This window comes from Triticum dicoccoides, chromosome 5A (genome assembly GCF_002162155.2).
Source record: "Triticum dicoccoides isolate Atlit2015 ecotype Zavitan chromosome 5A, WEW_v2.0, whole genome shotgun sequence".
NCBI lineage: Eukaryota > Viridiplantae > Streptophyta > Magnoliopsida > Poales > Poaceae > Triticum > Triticum dicoccoides.
The window spans coordinates 345,636,554-345,654,263 of record NC_041388.1 but is presented as its reverse complement, the minus strand read 5'-3'; the positions used below and the strand labels follow the sequence as shown (position 1 = coordinate 345,654,263).

At 44.9% G+C, this 17,710-nt stretch overlaps 2 protein-coding genes across 3 annotated transcripts; both read right to left on the bottom strand.

Moving 5' to 3' along the window:
• Nucleotides 1–3,422: 3,422 nt before the first annotated feature.
• Nucleotides 3,423–8,388, bottom strand: LOC119301433. Of its 2 annotated transcripts, none has more exons than XM_037578393.1 (4): nt 8,179–8,388; nt 5,791–6,818; nt 4,258–5,122; nt 3,423–3,804 (listed from the first exon to the last, which is right to left on the bottom strand). In XM_037578393.1, exons 2-3 carry the CDS (start codon nt 6,757–6,759, stop codon nt 4,265–4,267), a joined length of 1,827 nt encoding a protein of 608 aa, XP_037434290.1. In that variant the 5' UTR covers nt 6,760–6,818; nt 8,179–8,388; the 3' UTR covers nt 3,423–3,804; nt 4,258–4,264. The 2 variants fall into 2 exon arrangements, with proteins under 2 accessions (XP_037434290.1, XP_037434291.1); XM_037578394.1 differs by having other exon boundaries at nt 8,194–8,388.
• Nucleotides 8,389–9,107: 719 nt separating this feature from the next.
• On the bottom strand, nt 9,108–14,532 carry LOC119301434 (serine-threonine kinase receptor-associated protein-like). The gene is made up of 7 exons (XM_037578395.1): nt 14,116–14,532; nt 12,272–12,407; nt 11,222–11,303; nt 10,801–10,976; nt 10,553–10,690; nt 10,328–10,467; nt 9,108–9,716 (listed from the first exon to the last, which is right to left on the bottom strand). Exons 1-7 carry the CDS (start codon nt 14,231–14,233, stop codon nt 9,484–9,486), a joined length of 1,023 nt encoding a protein of 340 aa, XP_037434292.1. The 5' UTR covers nt 14,234–14,532; the 3' UTR covers nt 9,108–9,483.
• Nucleotides 14,533–17,710: the final 3,178 nt, after the last annotated feature.

The following is a 17,710-nucleotide window of genomic DNA, read 5'->3' as shown; positions in this document are numbered from 1 at the left end:
GAGTCCCGGATGTGATCACGGACATGACGAGGAGTCTCGAAATGGTCGAGACATAAAGATTGATATGTTGGAAGCCTATATTTGGATATCGGAATCGTTCCGGGTGAAATCGGGATTTTACCAAAGTATCGGGGGGTTACCGAAACCCCCCCGGGGGTTAATGGGCCTACATGGGCCCTAAGGGAGAAGAGGAGGGCCAGCCCAGGCAGGCCGCGCGCCCCCTCCCCCTAGTCCGAATAGGACAAGGAAGGGGGGGCGGCGCCCCCCTTTCCTCTTTCCCCCTTCCCCTTTCCTTCTCCAACAAGGCAAGAGGGGGGAGTCCTACTCCCGGTGGGAGTAGGACTCCTCCAGGCGCACCCCTAGGGGCCGGCCGCATCTCCCCCCTCCCTCCTTTATATACGGGGGCAAGGGGGCACCCCATGACATAGAAGTTGATCTTCGTGATCGTTCCTTAGCCGTGTGCGGTGCCCCCTTCCACCATATTCCACCTCGGTCATATCGTAGAGGTGCTTAAGCGAAGCCCTGCGTCGGTAGAACATCATCACCGTCATCACGCCGTCGTGCTGACGAAACTCTCCCTCAACACTCGGCTGGATCAGAGCTCGAGGGACGTCACCGAGTTGAACGTGTGCAGAACTCGGAGGTGCCGTACGTTCGGTACTTGGATCGGTCGGATCGGGAAGACGTATGACTACTTCCTCTACGTTGTGTCAACGCTTCCGTTGCCAGTCTACGAGGGTACATAGACAATACTCTCCCCTCTCGTTGCTATGCATCACCATGATCTTGCGTGTGCATAGGATTTTTTTTGAAATTACTACATTCCCTACAGTACTAATTCCAAAGGTTTAGAACCCCGAGACTCTAAAATACTTACGCCCTATTAGCCTATGCAAAGTGGTGTACAAACTCATGTTCAAGGTCCTCGCAAACAGACTCAAGTGCATCTTAGGGGAGATTATATCACCGAATCAAAGTGCTTTTGTGCGGGGGAGGCTCATTTCTGACAACACCATCCTGGCTTATGAGATGACACATTTCTTGAAGAGGAAGAGGTCCGGAAGTGCTAATTATGATGCGTTAAAACTAGACATGAGTAAGCCTACAAACAGGTGGAGTGGGTTTTTTTTGTAGAAAGTGATGAGGCAACTTGGCTTTGCACCAAGGTTTGTGAGTCTAGTAAGCAAGTGCATTAGGCCTGCGCGGACAAATCGGGATCGGGGGTGGGGTTTAGGGCGAGCAGGGTTGCTGGCATGCGGACGGGCCAGCCCTTGCGCGTGGCGCGGGACCCGTGTTCGCGGGGCTGGCCGGCCGTTGAAGGGGTGACGACGTCCGAAGGTTTTAGGGTGAGGCCAAGGCAATCGGTGATGATCGGAGTTAGGGTGGATGGGTGGTGCGGATAGCCAGATACCACGTCTATGGGTGTGCCTAAATGGTGACCGGGTCTGGGATGGAGTGGTAACGGAAGAGGAAACAACGGAGGGGAATGGCTTTGCTTCTGGGCTTCGTGGGGCCCTGCCTTGGGTTGTCTATGGGTTTTTAGGGCTTTTGCACAATCCTATTTGAGAGGCCTTGTACAATGTTCACCGTTGTTGCCACTGACTTTATTCCTTATCAATTTGTCTTACAAAGCCCTCAAAATCAATTTGTCTTATCAATCATATCCTTTTTTGCGGGGTGAAAGGGATTTTTATTCCAAAATAATAGAGTTACAGTGAAGAGGCGAGAATTCCTATGTACATGGTTTTATCAATCATCTCATGTGTTATAGTCTTCATTTTCTTACTTTGACATTATTGTTGACGATCTTAAGATGTAATCTGCAGTATCATTGACCTTACGTGTTTCAGCCTTATCTCACTCACAACCTATTAATTTCAATTAGTCGGCGTCTTTGTGCCACCGCCTATCACTGGTATTAAATGTCTTCGATGTCATTCAAGAATATAAGACGAATGGTAAGTAAATCGCTAATGAAAGTAGCCACTAATGTATTCCTTCTTACCATGTTTCATCGCCTCATCTCAAGGCTCTTATTCCCTATATGAAAATCAATTCATGCAAACAACTCCATTATACCATGTCGTTACACATCATTGATTTTTCTTGCCGCCCAAGAATATGAGGTAGGAGCAGTAATGAACCCTGAAGGCGAAGCGTCGTTATTGTCCTCGTTATTCCCTGGAGGCGAAGCGTCGTTATTGTCCTCGTTATTCCCTGGAGGCGAAGCGTCGTTATTGTCCTCGTTATTCTTTTGGAGGTATATGTGTGCAGTTGCGTGGTTAATTAATACTAACCAAAATACCTAATTTTTCAGAAATAAAAAATATTACTTGTCATTGATATGTAAGTCTACGTTAATTTTGGTTATAGGGACAAAATGAAAGCACCTTTTCAAAACATCTTGGTTGGGTAGGAATGGAACAAAATGCACAATAGTGGAGGCGTAAGGCGAGGGAAATCTATGTGAACAACTTTGTCTATAGACTTGAAGAGGTGCAGTGAGATCTATGCAATACACACAATAGTGAGATCTATGCAATACACACACACACACACACACACAAATAACTACAGTTGCACGATCCAAGACACTCTCATACTCGTCGTCGTCTGCATGCGCGCTATATTAGTGTTGTAGATGGTCCCGAACCACTACCGAGTATGGCATAACCGTCGGTGTCACAAACTCCATTAATCATCTGCATGGATGCTACGTCGAATGGTCGCCAACCACTGTCGGATCTGTCATGCATGGTGTCACAAATTCCGCCGTAGTTGGCTCCTACCTTCCTCTTTCCACCGGGTCGGCACTACCATGAAGACACAATCCAAGCAACATGATGGTTGAGAGGGAAAGTGTGAGCTCCTATATTTGTAGAATTTTCACTTACACCTTATTTTCAAAATAGTGGACTAAGACGGCTAGGCTAGGATGTTAGAATGTTTTTATGTGACTTTTCAGGTTCAAAAGTCTAGGGCGGAAAGTTTATGCATGAATTTGGAGGTTGAAACATCTAAGACCAGACAACCGCATGGATGCAAAGATTACGCATAAACAGATCAAATTCAAGAAGAAAGTAGAAAAACATGTCTTTCGACAGTCACCAAAACATTGGTGCAGTGAGATCTTCAACAGTGCACTAGGTGGCCAGCAACATCACAGTTTGAACAGGCTGATTTTTTCTGTTCTTTATCATGGTTTTGCCAGCAACATCACAGTTTGAACAGGCTGATTTTTTCTGTTCTTTATCATGGTTTTTACCCTATATCATCTGTTCGTGCCCATTCATCAAACTATTCCACTGCACTGCAAATAGAGCAAAGATATCTCAAAGAGTAAACTGGAAAAAGGTTTCCTGTTGTGATCGAGCACTCGATCATCTGTGCCACACGAATGGAAATTTCAAGACGCACAGAAGTATCTTCAAGGTAAAGCTCATTCACAAATTGATGATGTTTAAGATAGAACTAAGGTACTGTTCTGTTCAATTTACAACACCAATCAAGAGCAAGACAACATTCTCAATAGTCTGTCACAGCAACTCACACAGATCAAAGAACATGGCGAGGGCAACGGCTAAATTTTGGCCTTGCCCTCCATGCGGACAATACGGTGACACCAGACATACTTTTGAAAGCTGCATTTTTATGAGCTTTCAGTAGCAGACTCACATAGTTTCCACAACTTAATTTAGCTTTGGTAGGGCAGCAGGCAAGCGGCTGCTTCTGTTGTTGTTGCTGCTTCCGACGACAAGCACAATGAGAGCAAGCTTACCAAATAACAATCAATAGCACCAAAACCTGAAAGACAACAGATGCCTGGATCAGGAAGGCGCCATAGTTGCCAGTTGTTTGTACCAGCCATAGTGAAACATCACCTTTCTAAAGTCAGGAAAAGGTAAACAAATCACCGATTGCTAATGATTACATGTGTACCATAATATAGATTGAGCACTGAGGCAGGAGAATTTCTAATTTATTTTCTTAAAGAATATCTTGGGGGTGGCTACGGTACATACAACCTTTAGTCATAATTTTGTTTAAAAACTGTTCTCCTATCACTATTTGCCCACTACACCACTCCTGTTTGTAGGATAATTAGGCGATGGTGAGAAAAGTTGTTTAATTTTCACATCGTAGCTATTCTTCAAAAATTCAAATGTTCTTACATGCATTACACTACACTTATTAGAAGGAAACCACAGCTTAAATAAATTAAATAAATAAAAGGAAAAGCATTTTTTGTCTGCAAACCTGTTTCTCAGCTTTTTTCGTATGCATCTTCCCTGTGACCACCACTCTTCCATTCAGTTTCATCATCTGCTTCTCTCCTTTCATCATCCTCACCATCGCTTTCACTCACTGTCTCCCACTCAGAGTCATCAGCCTCTTGACCAAATGCATCACTAGCATCTCCCTCACAATGGATTCCACCATGTTTTAGGGATGATTCCCTGAATAACCAAGCAGCACGCATCTGCTTCTTCACCAATCGCTCAGCGTAATCAGGAACCTTGTTTTGCCTCAAGGATAGGTCAGGATCACTGGACTGAGAGCATTCATTTATAAACAGAATTGCATCCAGCAGGCTCTCTTTTGCTAAACCAAGCATATCATATGCTTGGGCTCTTCTCCACAAACTTTTGGCGTGTCGATTCAACGGACTATGAAGGCACAATGCACGGGTAGCATCACTGATGGCAGCCAAAGGTTGCTGCAGGAGAAGATAACACTGAGCTCGGTTGCTATGAAGCACCACTCTTTCTTTCTTGGACTTCATTGGACACAATGCGAGTGCTTCAGAGTACTTCGCTGCAGCTCCTTCAATATTTCCTGAGGAGAACAGGGAATTTCCTTCCAATTTTACAACCAATGCTGCAGCTTGTTTTATATGAAGATCCTCCTTTGGCATATTCTTTTCCGATTTCAGCTTCTGCTTGAAGCTCAAGAGTTCATCAATTTCTTCTTTGGTGTGACTACTAATTGAATTCCGTGAATTCCCATTTTGTTGCATACACTCTTGGAGGACTGTGACAATAGTGTCACCCAGCCTTTTGTAATCACCGAGTGTGGAAATATCCGCTAAATCTATCAGTGTCGGGGCAATTTTATCTATAACCTGTACACATGGGAAAAGCAACTAAAGTTGTAAAAACCAAAGCTTAACAAACAATTATAGGTTGCATCCCGACAGGACCACAGTAATGATAGCTTTTTTTTGCTAATAGTCAGCAAGAGTAACCATTCTGAACTAGCATTAACAAAAAGAAAGCAGACAACGCAGCTTGCACCAAACAATATCTGAAATGCTAAACAGACAATAGATGCAGCATCCTAAGCTTAACAATAGTATTTAAAATAATAAAAATAACCAGAAATGGATAGCTCAAAATACTCAGCTCTTCATTTCCAAAGGTTTACGAAGAGTTATGTAATTTGCAATTATCTCCAGAGAAATTTAATGTTACAATTCCAATATAGAAAGTGAAGTTTAATATCAGTTCTCAAAAATTGTTAGCTCAAAGTACTCGTTCAACCCTTCATTTCCTAATGTTTATCAGAAATTACGTAATTTACATTTAAACTGTACAAATTTTCTTGTTATCAAGTCCAAAGGATAACAGATGCTTGTTAATATCTTTAAAGCTCAAGCAATTCAACAAATATAATCCAGGCTATTTCAATTAGGACATGGGAATGGGCACCAAGCGACAAGACGCTAAATTAGAATTCTTGATCATGTTTAAGCATCCCTTCAAGCATTGTGCAAAATTTGGAATGTCTTACCTTATGATATGTGCTAGGATCCTGCACTAACCAGAGTAAACAATCAATGGCCATGTATTGCCAGTCATCTGAAGAGCGAGCAATGTTGCATAAAGCTTCGATGACACCAGAAATATTAGCAACATGACCTCGGCCAAGCTTGCTCTGGCAGATTGTTCTTAGTAAACCAACACCAGCAGGTGAGTTCTCATTCACAAGTCCACCCCACATACCAGGTAACTTAGCTAGAAACTCAGGCTTGCAGATATCATGAAGAAACTCAGGCTTAAATGCAAAGCAGTTTATGAGCTGCAAAGACCAGCACTGCAGTTGGCTAGCCCATTCCTCAGCTTTACGAGATTCCATTTCAGCACCACCCATACCACGTGTAAGAAGATCACAGTGGTAGCCAAGTCTTCGATCTACGAATTGGTAAAAATGAGAGTACACAATTTCTAGAGAGCTTGAGGCAAGTTGAATTGCAAGTTCAAGCACTTCTCCATGATCAGCAACAGCAGGGAATGTACTAGGGTATGTAGCCAAATGCCCCAAAGCTCTGACAGCAACTCTTTGCTCCACCCAGGTGAGCCTACCTCTTAAGAGTTCAACTAATGGAGGTATTACTCCGGCACGAACAGCGCGTTCTGCAAACTCCTCCATATTCATCGTATAGGATCCAATAACATGTGCTGCATAATATGGGATGTAAATATTCTGATCATGTGAAAGCCAACGCCTGTTTTTCAGGCCCTTCCATATTAGAGCTGCCATGCACTCAAATATTCCCAAGTTGATGAATTCAGGGTCATTTGGGTGTGCCATGGCAGTGTTCCAAAGGCCACTAATAGGGAGAACTTGGCCATCATCATCTTGGGAAGGAAGTTCTCTAAAGAATTTCAGCACACTTGCTCTTCTTTTGCTAGGGTTTGCTTCCTTCATAACACAGAAGAAACATCCAGGATAAGGGCAATCAGCAGGTATTTTATCCATTAAGAACAGGTCGATCTTGTGTGCTTCCTTAGTCAGATCCTCCCAAATTATACTTCAAACTGCATCATTCAACCATAGTATCAGCAAAACGAAAGGAAAAAAAAACTCCCAGGAATAAAGCATATAAAAATTATTTGAATTAGCATAGTCCACCAGATCATTTAATCCACGGTCAGCATATAAAAATAATTTGAATTAGCAAATTAATATATCATGCTTGATAGCTTATCTTTTATCTCCCCTCCCACCACTCCTTAAGTTTGGGTATTGAACAAGTTATAACTACGTGAAGTTAACTGGCAAAAAATATTCACTACCAAAAAAGGGCAAAAATTACCAACACAACACATACTGGCAACTCCGCCAACGGAAAGTGAGATTCACCCAAACATGTTGATGTTATACAGGACATGTTCTATTTATTTGCAAAATCTAGCAAAGAGGTGCATGGGAACTGTGCATTTGGTTCGAGCATGGGTGATAGATATATAGCCTACTTCTTATAATCACTAGCAAAATTCCATCTAACGAGTATAAATGTACACTAAAGTGACAAGGACGTCCAAGCAGTGAGTAAATTTAACCTACAGCACTGAGTTCATATTTATGTGATAATGCAAACCATCTTCTCGGGCTCATTTATCTAACCCTAATAACCCAACATTCCTGTTATACCCCCCCTCCCCAAGACCTACTCCGGAATCTTCCAAAAAGGAAACACCATAACAACAACAAAAAACAACAAAATTGGCACAATAAACATCAAACAGCACCATTCCGCCGCCTCCCCGCTCATCACCGCCAACGGGCGAGACCCCCGGGAAGAGAGGACACGACTTCCGGAGTCCAATTAGAGATATATAGCCTACTTCCTATAATCTCTAGCAAAATTACATCCAATTAGAGAAATGTACAGTAAACTGATAAGGACGTCCAAGTAGTGAGTAAATTTAACCCGCAGAACTGAGTTCATATATATGTGATAATTAATGGAAAGCATCTTCTGGGGCTTATCTATCTAACCTAATAATCCCACATTCCTGTTATAACCCCTAGAGCTACTCCGGAATCTTCCAAAAGGGTACAGAATGCACTAGATGTGACGACCTAGCTACCGTTGGAATCTCACAGCAGGGAAACAACATGGAACCACCATGACAAGAAAAAAAATACAACAAAATTGGCACACTAAACCCCAGTGAAACAGCAGCATTGCGTCGCCTCCCCGCTCATCACCGCCAAGGACCGAGACCGAGGGGACGCGACTTCCGGAGCCGAAACCCTACCGCGTCAGCCCCGCGCTCTCGCCCCCAGCGCGAACCAAGCAAGGAGCGCCCCAGGAACGCCCAGAACTGCAACACGGCGCGGAGAAGAGCGGCACTGAAGGCAGGCAGGCAGGGGGGAGGGAAGAGAACGGACCGAAGAGGGGACGACCCGGCGCCGGCGACCGGGGCCCCTCGAATGCAGGCCGGGAGGCGGCCGCGCCGGATCGAACCGCGGGCGGAGGCGGATCCGGCGGGGAGGGGTTCCTGGCCGGTGTTCCGGGGAGGAGCTGGTTGATTTGGCTCCGGTTTGATTTGATTTTGGAGAGAGAGAGAGTGTGGGGGGAGGAAAGGAAGGGGGAGGCGGGGCCTATGATGAAATGAAATTATCAGCGCGGCGTGTACCGGCGCTGCAAAGCTGCAAGTTGCGAGCAGGGAGGACCCCCCGCCCCAGGCATGAGGATCCTCTACCGTTCGGCAGCCTGCCATTCTACCACTGACATGTGGGCCTGTGGAAAACCTGGCCCACATGTCAGCGGCCCAACGTCACCTAGCGCACGGCAGAGGAGCCGTGTCCCCGCCCCAGTGCCTGTCCGTCCTTTGTGTCCACGGCGCCGACGGGCCTGACTGACTGCCTGCCTGCCTGGAGTCTGGTCCAGTGCGCGCGTGCTTGTCCACGGATCTCCCGGTTTTACCCCTCACGGGATGGGGTGAGCGGTGCCGTCGCACAGTATCTCCGGGCACCACCCTCACATTGGAATATGGAAGACCTGCTAGTAAATCAACGAGTAGCCTCGGGCAGTAATTTCTTTACTGACTGACTTCAACTACCCATGTGTCAAGGGGCCTAGTTAACCTGGAAGGAGGGAGCAGTTGGTTGATAGTTTACGGAGGGAGTACTTATCTCGTGTGACGGCGAGCTCAGTAAGAATGTAGCCGTTGTTTAATTCACCTGCTGCACAAAGGCATTGATATGCGCACTTCTAGGGTATCTAAACACGGTCGGCAACAAAGTAACGCCACAAACAGGCGATGTTACCACTGTAATGCAGTTTACTACTACTAGTTGCCAGCAACACGAGGCAGTGGCGCTGGAAATGTCATTTTGTTTTTCTGCCATGTTCTCCAGCGAATATCAACCAAAACAACACCATTTCGTCTATCATCGTCAACACAAAAGGGTGGGACAAAAATGTGTCAACACAAAATACACAATGGCATCTCAATCTAATCCTGATCAACACCTCATCCACAAAATGTTCTACCCTTGGCTTATTTTCGGTGTACCAAAAAATCCCTAGCATTTGCTCGATGAAGGGCAAGATTTTTCCCACGGCGCAGTTAACTACTCATACAAGCCAGCCACACTTGCGTCGGACACCGGCTTTGACGAACAGACGCAAGGCAAGACGGAAAGAGCAGCTTTGAGGATAACAACAGCATCTCATCCAACGATGTAATCCTACTCCCCGGCCTTCTCCTCCTTGGCAATGTGGAAGCCTTCAATCTTACACGCAATCTCCTCTGCTCCAGCCTTGGGCTTACCATTTGTATCGATCGCCTCCTCAGCATCCGCGTTAGGTGGGCTCAGCTGCCAGATCCGAATAGTACCATCTTCCGACCCTGAGGCGTATGATTCACCACCAGGTGCAAACCGGACGCAGTGAACTGGACCATGATGCCCTTTGTTACAAGCTGCACAATACAACAATACTCGGCTATGTCAGCATGGCAAAGTGTAATTGATAGAAAAAGGAACCAATAATAACTTCTGAAAAGTATACAATTGAAGCACAATCAAACCAGTAACATGACAATACTGCAACATAAATACCATCAAATAGTCGATGCAGAATATCAAAAAACACATGAAATAATGATGAGTGAAAATAGTACTCCAACATATTGATGAATCTCATCATTGAAATATAGAACAACATCTTTGATCCATTTCCAATGTTCCTTTTCAACTGCTTTATCTATAATACAGATATCGCAGCAATAACTACAAGGTGCAACAAATTGTACTGCATGAATTCCTTTTCAGAGTTAATGACAAGTGAAACAAGAATGACCAGCTAAATGTAGAATAAAAGCTCGCCATTCAAGGAGATTAACTTCTGAACGCAGAATTTCAGTTTCATGGTCTTAATTGTAACTGACAGCAGATTTCATGTGCGGAAGCTACAGATAAGATGAAACCAAAGTAACATGTGGTTCTGGTGTTTCTGTTTGGATAATGCAAAGTTGCAAACCACGCTGATTGAAAAGAATGGACGATTAAATGTTCAAATAGATTGACTTACTTATTTCTTCACCAGTAAGGAAATCAAATACATGAACCCACATATCTTCTCCTCCAGCAATGAATTTGCTCCCAGACTTTGGTTCAAGTGAAGCCGACTCCACAATAAACGACATATCATAGCTTTTAACAAGCCCAAAGCTGCAGGATAACCACCAAAAGGTTTGTACGCAAGGAATCGGTCTATTCATATGGTGCAGAAAAATGTCAACAGAAAAAGACTTACTGATTAGCATCCCAAAATTTTACACTTGAGCCATCAGCTGTGGTGATGAACCTGCCATCCTGGCTTACTTCTGCACTGGTAACAGGTCCCTTGGTTTCAAGAGTTTGGACAATTTTTTCACTCCTCACATCCCATAACCTGTCAAAACCCAATAGTAGTTATTCGAGACGGACAATGCTACATAGCCAACCAGTACATGTTTAGGATACCAAAATAGAGGCATTTCCTCCACAGACACACAAACACACCTTACTCCACCCGTATCAGTGCAGGAACTCAGTATAGTTTGGTCATTATGAAGCCAAGCAACAGTTCGGACAGAACCAGGTGATTTGTCAAGTTCTTTCGGAGCAACATCTGGTTTGTTCAAATCATATACACGCAAAATCTTTTCCATACCTCCAGTAAGCAACAGGTGGGTATCCTGCAGTGACATTTGCAATTTAATTAGGTTAAAAACTGCTCATGGAAGACAACAATTGGGTAAAACATGTAAAACGGTCCAGATTTCAGAAACCAATGTTCACTTTTGATAGCTAATATATTTTAGGCAGGAATGAAAAATTAGATTAGATCAGGCTCTAATTTAGTAGACCATAAAGGTGTTATAACAACCAACATTAGGAACAAAAAGGGATACAGCAGGGCATCAGTTTGAACAAGCAATACCTTAGAAAAGGCACATGCACGGACTATATGCTTGTGTTCAAATGAATGTAGTTCATCACCTGTTAGTGCATCCCATACTTTACTGAGAAGAAAAGAAAATGGAGAAGGTGTCAATGGATATGTCAATGAAAACAGCAAGCTAAACTCAGGAATATGAAGATGGGGCAATCTATGAGTATTAACATTAGAGAACTATGGTGCTTGCTGCATTATTTCTTGCAAACATGCTTGTCTTATTGTCCTGCACACACTTGCAACAGATCTTTCATTGAATCCATTTTGTACTAAGCCCTGGTTTTGCATCTAGAATATATACTTGCAACGGAAGAAATTTGAGAGAACAATCTGTGATTTATGTATATGCACATTGACCTACTTATGAATGCCCATTAATTCCTAAGTAGACTTAAGTAGTACTACAATATTTTACTATGCTGTTTGATTCTTTGGGCCTTTGTACCATAAATGCAGCCAACAGTGGACAAGACTACCAAATTAGCATACCATGTGCAGTTTAATGGCTATAAGTGGAATTTGGTTAAGTAACTTTGCAATATTCCAATCAAGATGCAAGAAAACATGCAGTTATTGCGGTACCAGACACACATTAGTGCACTATCCATACGTTTCGTCCACGGACGTAGCCTCTTTCCCACCCCCGCCTCCACACAACCTAACTGGCTCACATACGACCCGCCACCACCTTCAATCCCGCGTCCGATAGCACCATCAACACCCACACCCTAATTTAGTATTACAGTCCAGGCCTCAAGGATCCTGGTGAACCAGCCCTATCAAATTGGACCTCAATCCTAACCCTGCCACCAGCAGCAACTTTTGTCTAAGAAGAACACTGCCATTGCGGGAGAAGATAAGGAGCGGAGAGGTGGCAAAACGACTGAGCGAACATGCTACCACCAGCACAGAAGCATTACACAGAAAATAAAAGGACACAATACATAGAATAAGCATCAATTGATACAGTAATAAGGATATATTCCACTTATGAGTAAACTAACTGGAACCAAACAATGCATAAGAAAATCATACGCTGAAAAGTCTGCTGAACCAGAGGCAGCACGCAGAGCATTTGTGTCAAGGCAACAGCTCCAAACAGCACCTTTATGACCTTCAAAAGTCCCAATCCAATCTCCAGTCTCACCATTACGAAGCATTGGATTTGAGTCTGCAAAGGAAGTACACAATATTAGCTATATTTGATAGCCAGCAATCAAACAAGACAGTACATTTCTCTAACACATATTTAAGTTTACTACAGGGTAGAATCTCAAGTGATATGCTTTAAAGCTTACATTTCTCTCTTTTCCAGTATTTGTAGTATTAATATCAAGCAAAAATTGAAACAAAACATCTTCTATCATTCATGTTACAATATCCCAATACTTATAACAAAATACATGTATTGGTTATTGTTCAACTCAAAGACAAAAACATCTTTTAATCATTCACTTATTAATTCAAAATTAAAATAATTCGTGTAAATCTAGAAGATACATGCATTTACATTCACTTATTAATTCAAAATTAAAATAATTCATGTAAATCTAGAAGATACATGCATTTACATAAAAACAAATGGGATGACATCTGCTAGAGATGCAAATAGATGCAGATCCAGTCCCTCTTTTGTCAAATATGGGAATATTTGTTTTGAATCTAACACTGTTCAGTGTATATAGATTTTGCAGCAGTACAAGTTTGAGACATCAAAATACACAACCAGATCAATGCACAAAATAGATGTTTAATAATCTATGTATAGTTATCCATAACTTAGTATTTTATACCTGTCCTCATAGGTCCATGTTCATTTTTAGTATTAGTGTTCTTATATTGCTTGTAGCTATGGACACAAACATGGCTTTCATACTTGTATGGTTTGACTCCATCACAACTGTGACAGCTTAATGGCGTGTACGAAAAATGAATGGTGAGTATAACACACAATTACAAACCCTCGTTTGAACAGACTTGAATTTACTACTTTCCGGACAATTCAGGAACAGAATAATTCTGTCCAACGTAATAACCATCAATAAGTAGGCGATCCAAACTAATTCTTTAGAGCTGGCATCTAGCCTTGGAGACTACGAGTACACATGTGAGCTTGTGTGTGGTTGGTGGGGCGGGGATTTGTTGCTTCATAGATATCTTGACTAGCAGTGTGGCCATAAGACTTAAAAACATACAAATAATTTGAGACGAGTCACAAACTAAGAGGCCACAACTAGAACAAGAGTGACATGATGAGTACATTGAGACGCTTAGTCCTCCAAATCTGACCTACATGGTAAAAACTGCGCTACGTGGCAACAAACAAACGCAAGATACACTAAATGAAAGCAATAAATATAGCATCACCATCGGCGTAATAAACTGTTGAGATATCACGTAACATTCCACCCTTCCTATCTCAAATATCTAAGTTCACATGATTGTGGGATACAGTAGTCATCCTACTTACCAAAATTACAAAATATCAACACATTAGGTAACCATAATCCCTACTAGCTTCCACCCTTCCTATCTCAAACATTTCAAGTTCACATGATAAAGGAAAGCAGTAGCCGTCCTACTTATCACCCAAATTACAAACTATAGAATATCAATACATTGGATAAAGTTACCATTCATATTGGTACAAACCACCTTTAACTGGACAATCAATCGCAATGAGATAACTAAATGGAACATTAAATCCCGATAGAACCCACGGCACTGGCCATTACTCATCCGCCAAAACAGAATTCGTCTCATCACAAGCACACTAGCGAACGCATCATCCATTCCACTGCGCAATAGAATCGCACAACTAACTGTTGCCCTCGCATCACAAGCCACGGCTAGAGCGGGCGAGAGGGCGGATGGCTTACCCTTGCTGGCGCTGATGAGGAAGTAGCCGTCGGGCGTGACGGGGCTGTAGAACAGGTCGACGACCGGCCGCGAGTGGCCGTGGCAGACCAGCGGCACCGCCGCCTTCTTCTTCTCCATCTCAGCCCCTCCCCACTCTAACCCTAACCCTATCGACCGGCTCCGGCGGCGCGCGATCGGCTCCCAACCCTAGCCCCTACGAACGAACCAAGAGAATCGAATCGAAGCAAGATAAAATTGGGGGAAGTCAGATGTGAATTGTGGCGCGGATCGGCGGCGGGGGCGGATGGGGACGAGGATGATCTGGGTCAGTGGGGGTAGATTTGTACGCGGATTTATTATTTGTTAGAGCAGTGGGTTCGAGCCCGGAGGCCGGCCTAGGGGCACTAGGCGAAAGGGTGGGGAAGGAGGAGCGAAGGGGGGAGGCCGCTTTATATAGACCACACCGACTAGCGCCGAACTTGCTGGGAGATGCTGTTGCCCATTCGCGGCCGTGCAGTGCACAGGATGCTCGGCGTTTGGGGATCTTCGGAAAACAAGAAGAAGAAAACATACTACTCCCTTTCTTTCTTTTTACTCCCTCGGTTCCTAAATACGATCGACTTTAATGCAAGGAGCAATGATAGCCATGCGGCTACCCCGCTCCAAGCGCCTCCAAGCTGGCCGCGGCTAGGCTCCACCCCTCAAATCCTAACTAAATATGCTTTGTTAGGTCCCAAACCAAAGCCTAAAACTTTAATGCAAGGAGCAATGATAGCCATGCGGCTACCCCGCTCCAAGCGCCTCCAAGCTGGCCGTGGCTAGGCTCCACCCCTCAAATCCTAACTAAATATGCTTTGTTAGGTCCCAAACCAAAGCCTAAAACTCTAGTCGATGACTAAATTGAATGTGTGAATGGTATAATCAATGTGTTAATCGACTGCGAGAATGGTAATCAATGCGTAAATCGATGCCATCAGGAACAGAGCCCTTGCCGCCATTGATGAATGTGTGCCTGAGGGGTGATGAACCCGGTGGTCATCGTCCAGATCTTGCCTTTGATGCTCACCGCCACCGCCTGTCGTCCAGATCTTGTGCTCGTCGTGGCCGACGAGAGAGTGGAGAGAGGCGAGAGTAAGTGGTGAGAGAAGGGTGAGGTGGTTTACGATGTGGCTTCGGAAAACAATGTGGTGTCTCACGTGTGCCTCGCGCATGCAGCCGCCTCCACCCATGTGGCCTGGGTTGCATCGCTTGGGTCTGACTTGCTAGAAATGGCCCATTCGAGCATTCCTCCATAGCCAGACCTAGAGGCGCTTTAAGTTCCGTTTTGGCCAAGATCTTCATGCAGGCCAAGCATCCAAAACAATCCAAAAACTATCATCCAACGTGCGGTAGATGCAATATACCAAACGACTCGTAGTTGCTTTTCAAGTGTACTAGCTTAATATCCGTGTGTGATCATGAAATAGCTTTCATTGATCAGACAACAATAGATTAAAAATCTCACTTTTAATAGTCATCCCAAATCCCTGTTTTGTTAAAATGACAAAACAATACAAACAAAAGGAGTTTCCACTTGTCCATGATTTGAATCTAGATTGCCGAATTAAATATAGAAAGGATCATGTCATCACGCAGACGACGAGGTTTTTCAACAACAATGCCTTCAGAAAGGAAGCGGTGCTCAATCGTCGTCGTCACTGGATCCAATTAGAATCTAGGTTTTCACCCCGAAGAACTAGTCTAAGCATATCTGAGCAATGCCTTCAACAAGGTAACAACATAGAACATCGCCATCGTCAGGTATAATAAACACATGTCAGACCTAGGCTTTCGACCTAGAGCTTGAGACCGGGTGCTTGAGCAGCAACACTGTGAACGTCACTTATGTGTTGTCACCATGCTTTTCCACGATCCAGCAGGTACATGCAATGTGTGATCATCGCCGCTACACAACCATCCCTGTGCGTCAAATGATTGTCCATAGTTTACAACTCTCCACCGAAGTCAACCTCCAGATATAGAGGAAGGAACCTCGTGAAGACCTTTAGGCGGCTACAACAATCTGCAAAGAGTCTGGTGTCGTAGGCTGAGGTGGCGTAGATGATTGAGTGCTCCATAACAAGATGATGAACGCCACTACCATCAAGGGATCAACAGTCCCACATTGGATCCGCTCCTGACCTCCAAGGCATGGTGGCGCCGTCATCACGCTGGAGCCCCATGAAGCAGCTCCCCGATGGCCGAGCTGCCTCCAATCATTATGGATACAGCGACGGCGCCCACGCCCGATGTAAGCTCCGATGGCATTGGCAGATCGAGCAGAGTCGAGATACAACCACTTCGCACCTAGCATAGATCGAGCATAATCAGAATCCAGCCACTCCACCGCGACGCCCATGTCGCTGGTCCAGCCCACGGTCTCCCGCATTGCCGCAACCCGGAAGCCACGACTTGCATGCCACGCCCCACCGTACGACCCCACGACCTTCCCTCCCGGCACCTTCGGCGGCAAGAGGGCCCGCCGCCACCGCAACAACGGCCGGCGGAAGCGGTGGTTGGCGAGGACTACCCGATGGCAGATGTGTTTCCCTCGAGTCGCCCGAAGCAAGAGTGAGACGGGGTCAGGACGGTTTCTGAGGACCACGAGTTAGCAACGAAATGGAATACTATCTCTTTTTCCGTGAGTACGCAAATTGCGCGACATAGCTTTATAGAAGAAGACAATTGCAAATACAAGACGACTACCATTTGCTGCGAACAACGAGTGTAGTACAACTCCACATTCGGCTAGTCCATGAACTGTTGGGGAAAGTAGCATACAATTTCAAAAATTTCCCTACGCCCATGCAAGATCTATCTAGAAGATGCATATCAACGAGAGGGGGAGAGTGTGTCCACGTATCCTCGTAGACCAAAAGCGGAAGCGTTTGACAACACGGTTGATGTAGTCGAACTTCTTCTCGTTCCGACCGATCAAGCAATGAACGTACGATACCTTCGAGTTCTCCACACATTCAGCTCGATGACGTCCCTCGAACTCTTGATCCAACAAAGTGTCAAGGGAGAGTTTCGTCGGCACGACGGCATGGTGACGGTGATGATGAAGTGATCCACGCAGGGCTTCACCTAAGCACTACGACAATATGATCGGAGGCGTAAACTGTGGAGGGAGGCGCCGCACACGACTGTTCAAGCGATGCCCCCCCTCATATATATAGGTTGGAGAGGGAGGAGAGGCAGCCAAGGGGGCGCCCCAAGTAGGAGGAATCCTATTTGGGCGCCTCCCAATTCGGCCTCCCCCCTTCCATATCCATCCGGAGCGGGGAGGAAGGATGAGGGAGGAGGGAAGGAAGGGGGAGGCCGAATCCCTCCTCTTCCTTTCTCCCTTCTCTTCTTTTCTTCCCCCTTATTTCGGCCTACATGGGGCGCACCAGCCCCTTAGGGGCTGGTCTGTCTCCCTCTTGACCCATTAAGGCCCATGTAGTTGCCGGGGGGATGCCCGGAACCCCTTCCGGTGACCCGATATGCACACGGTGCCTCCGGAACACTTCCGGTGTCCGAATACCATCGTCCAATATATGAATCTTTACCTCTCGACCATTTAGAGACTCCTCT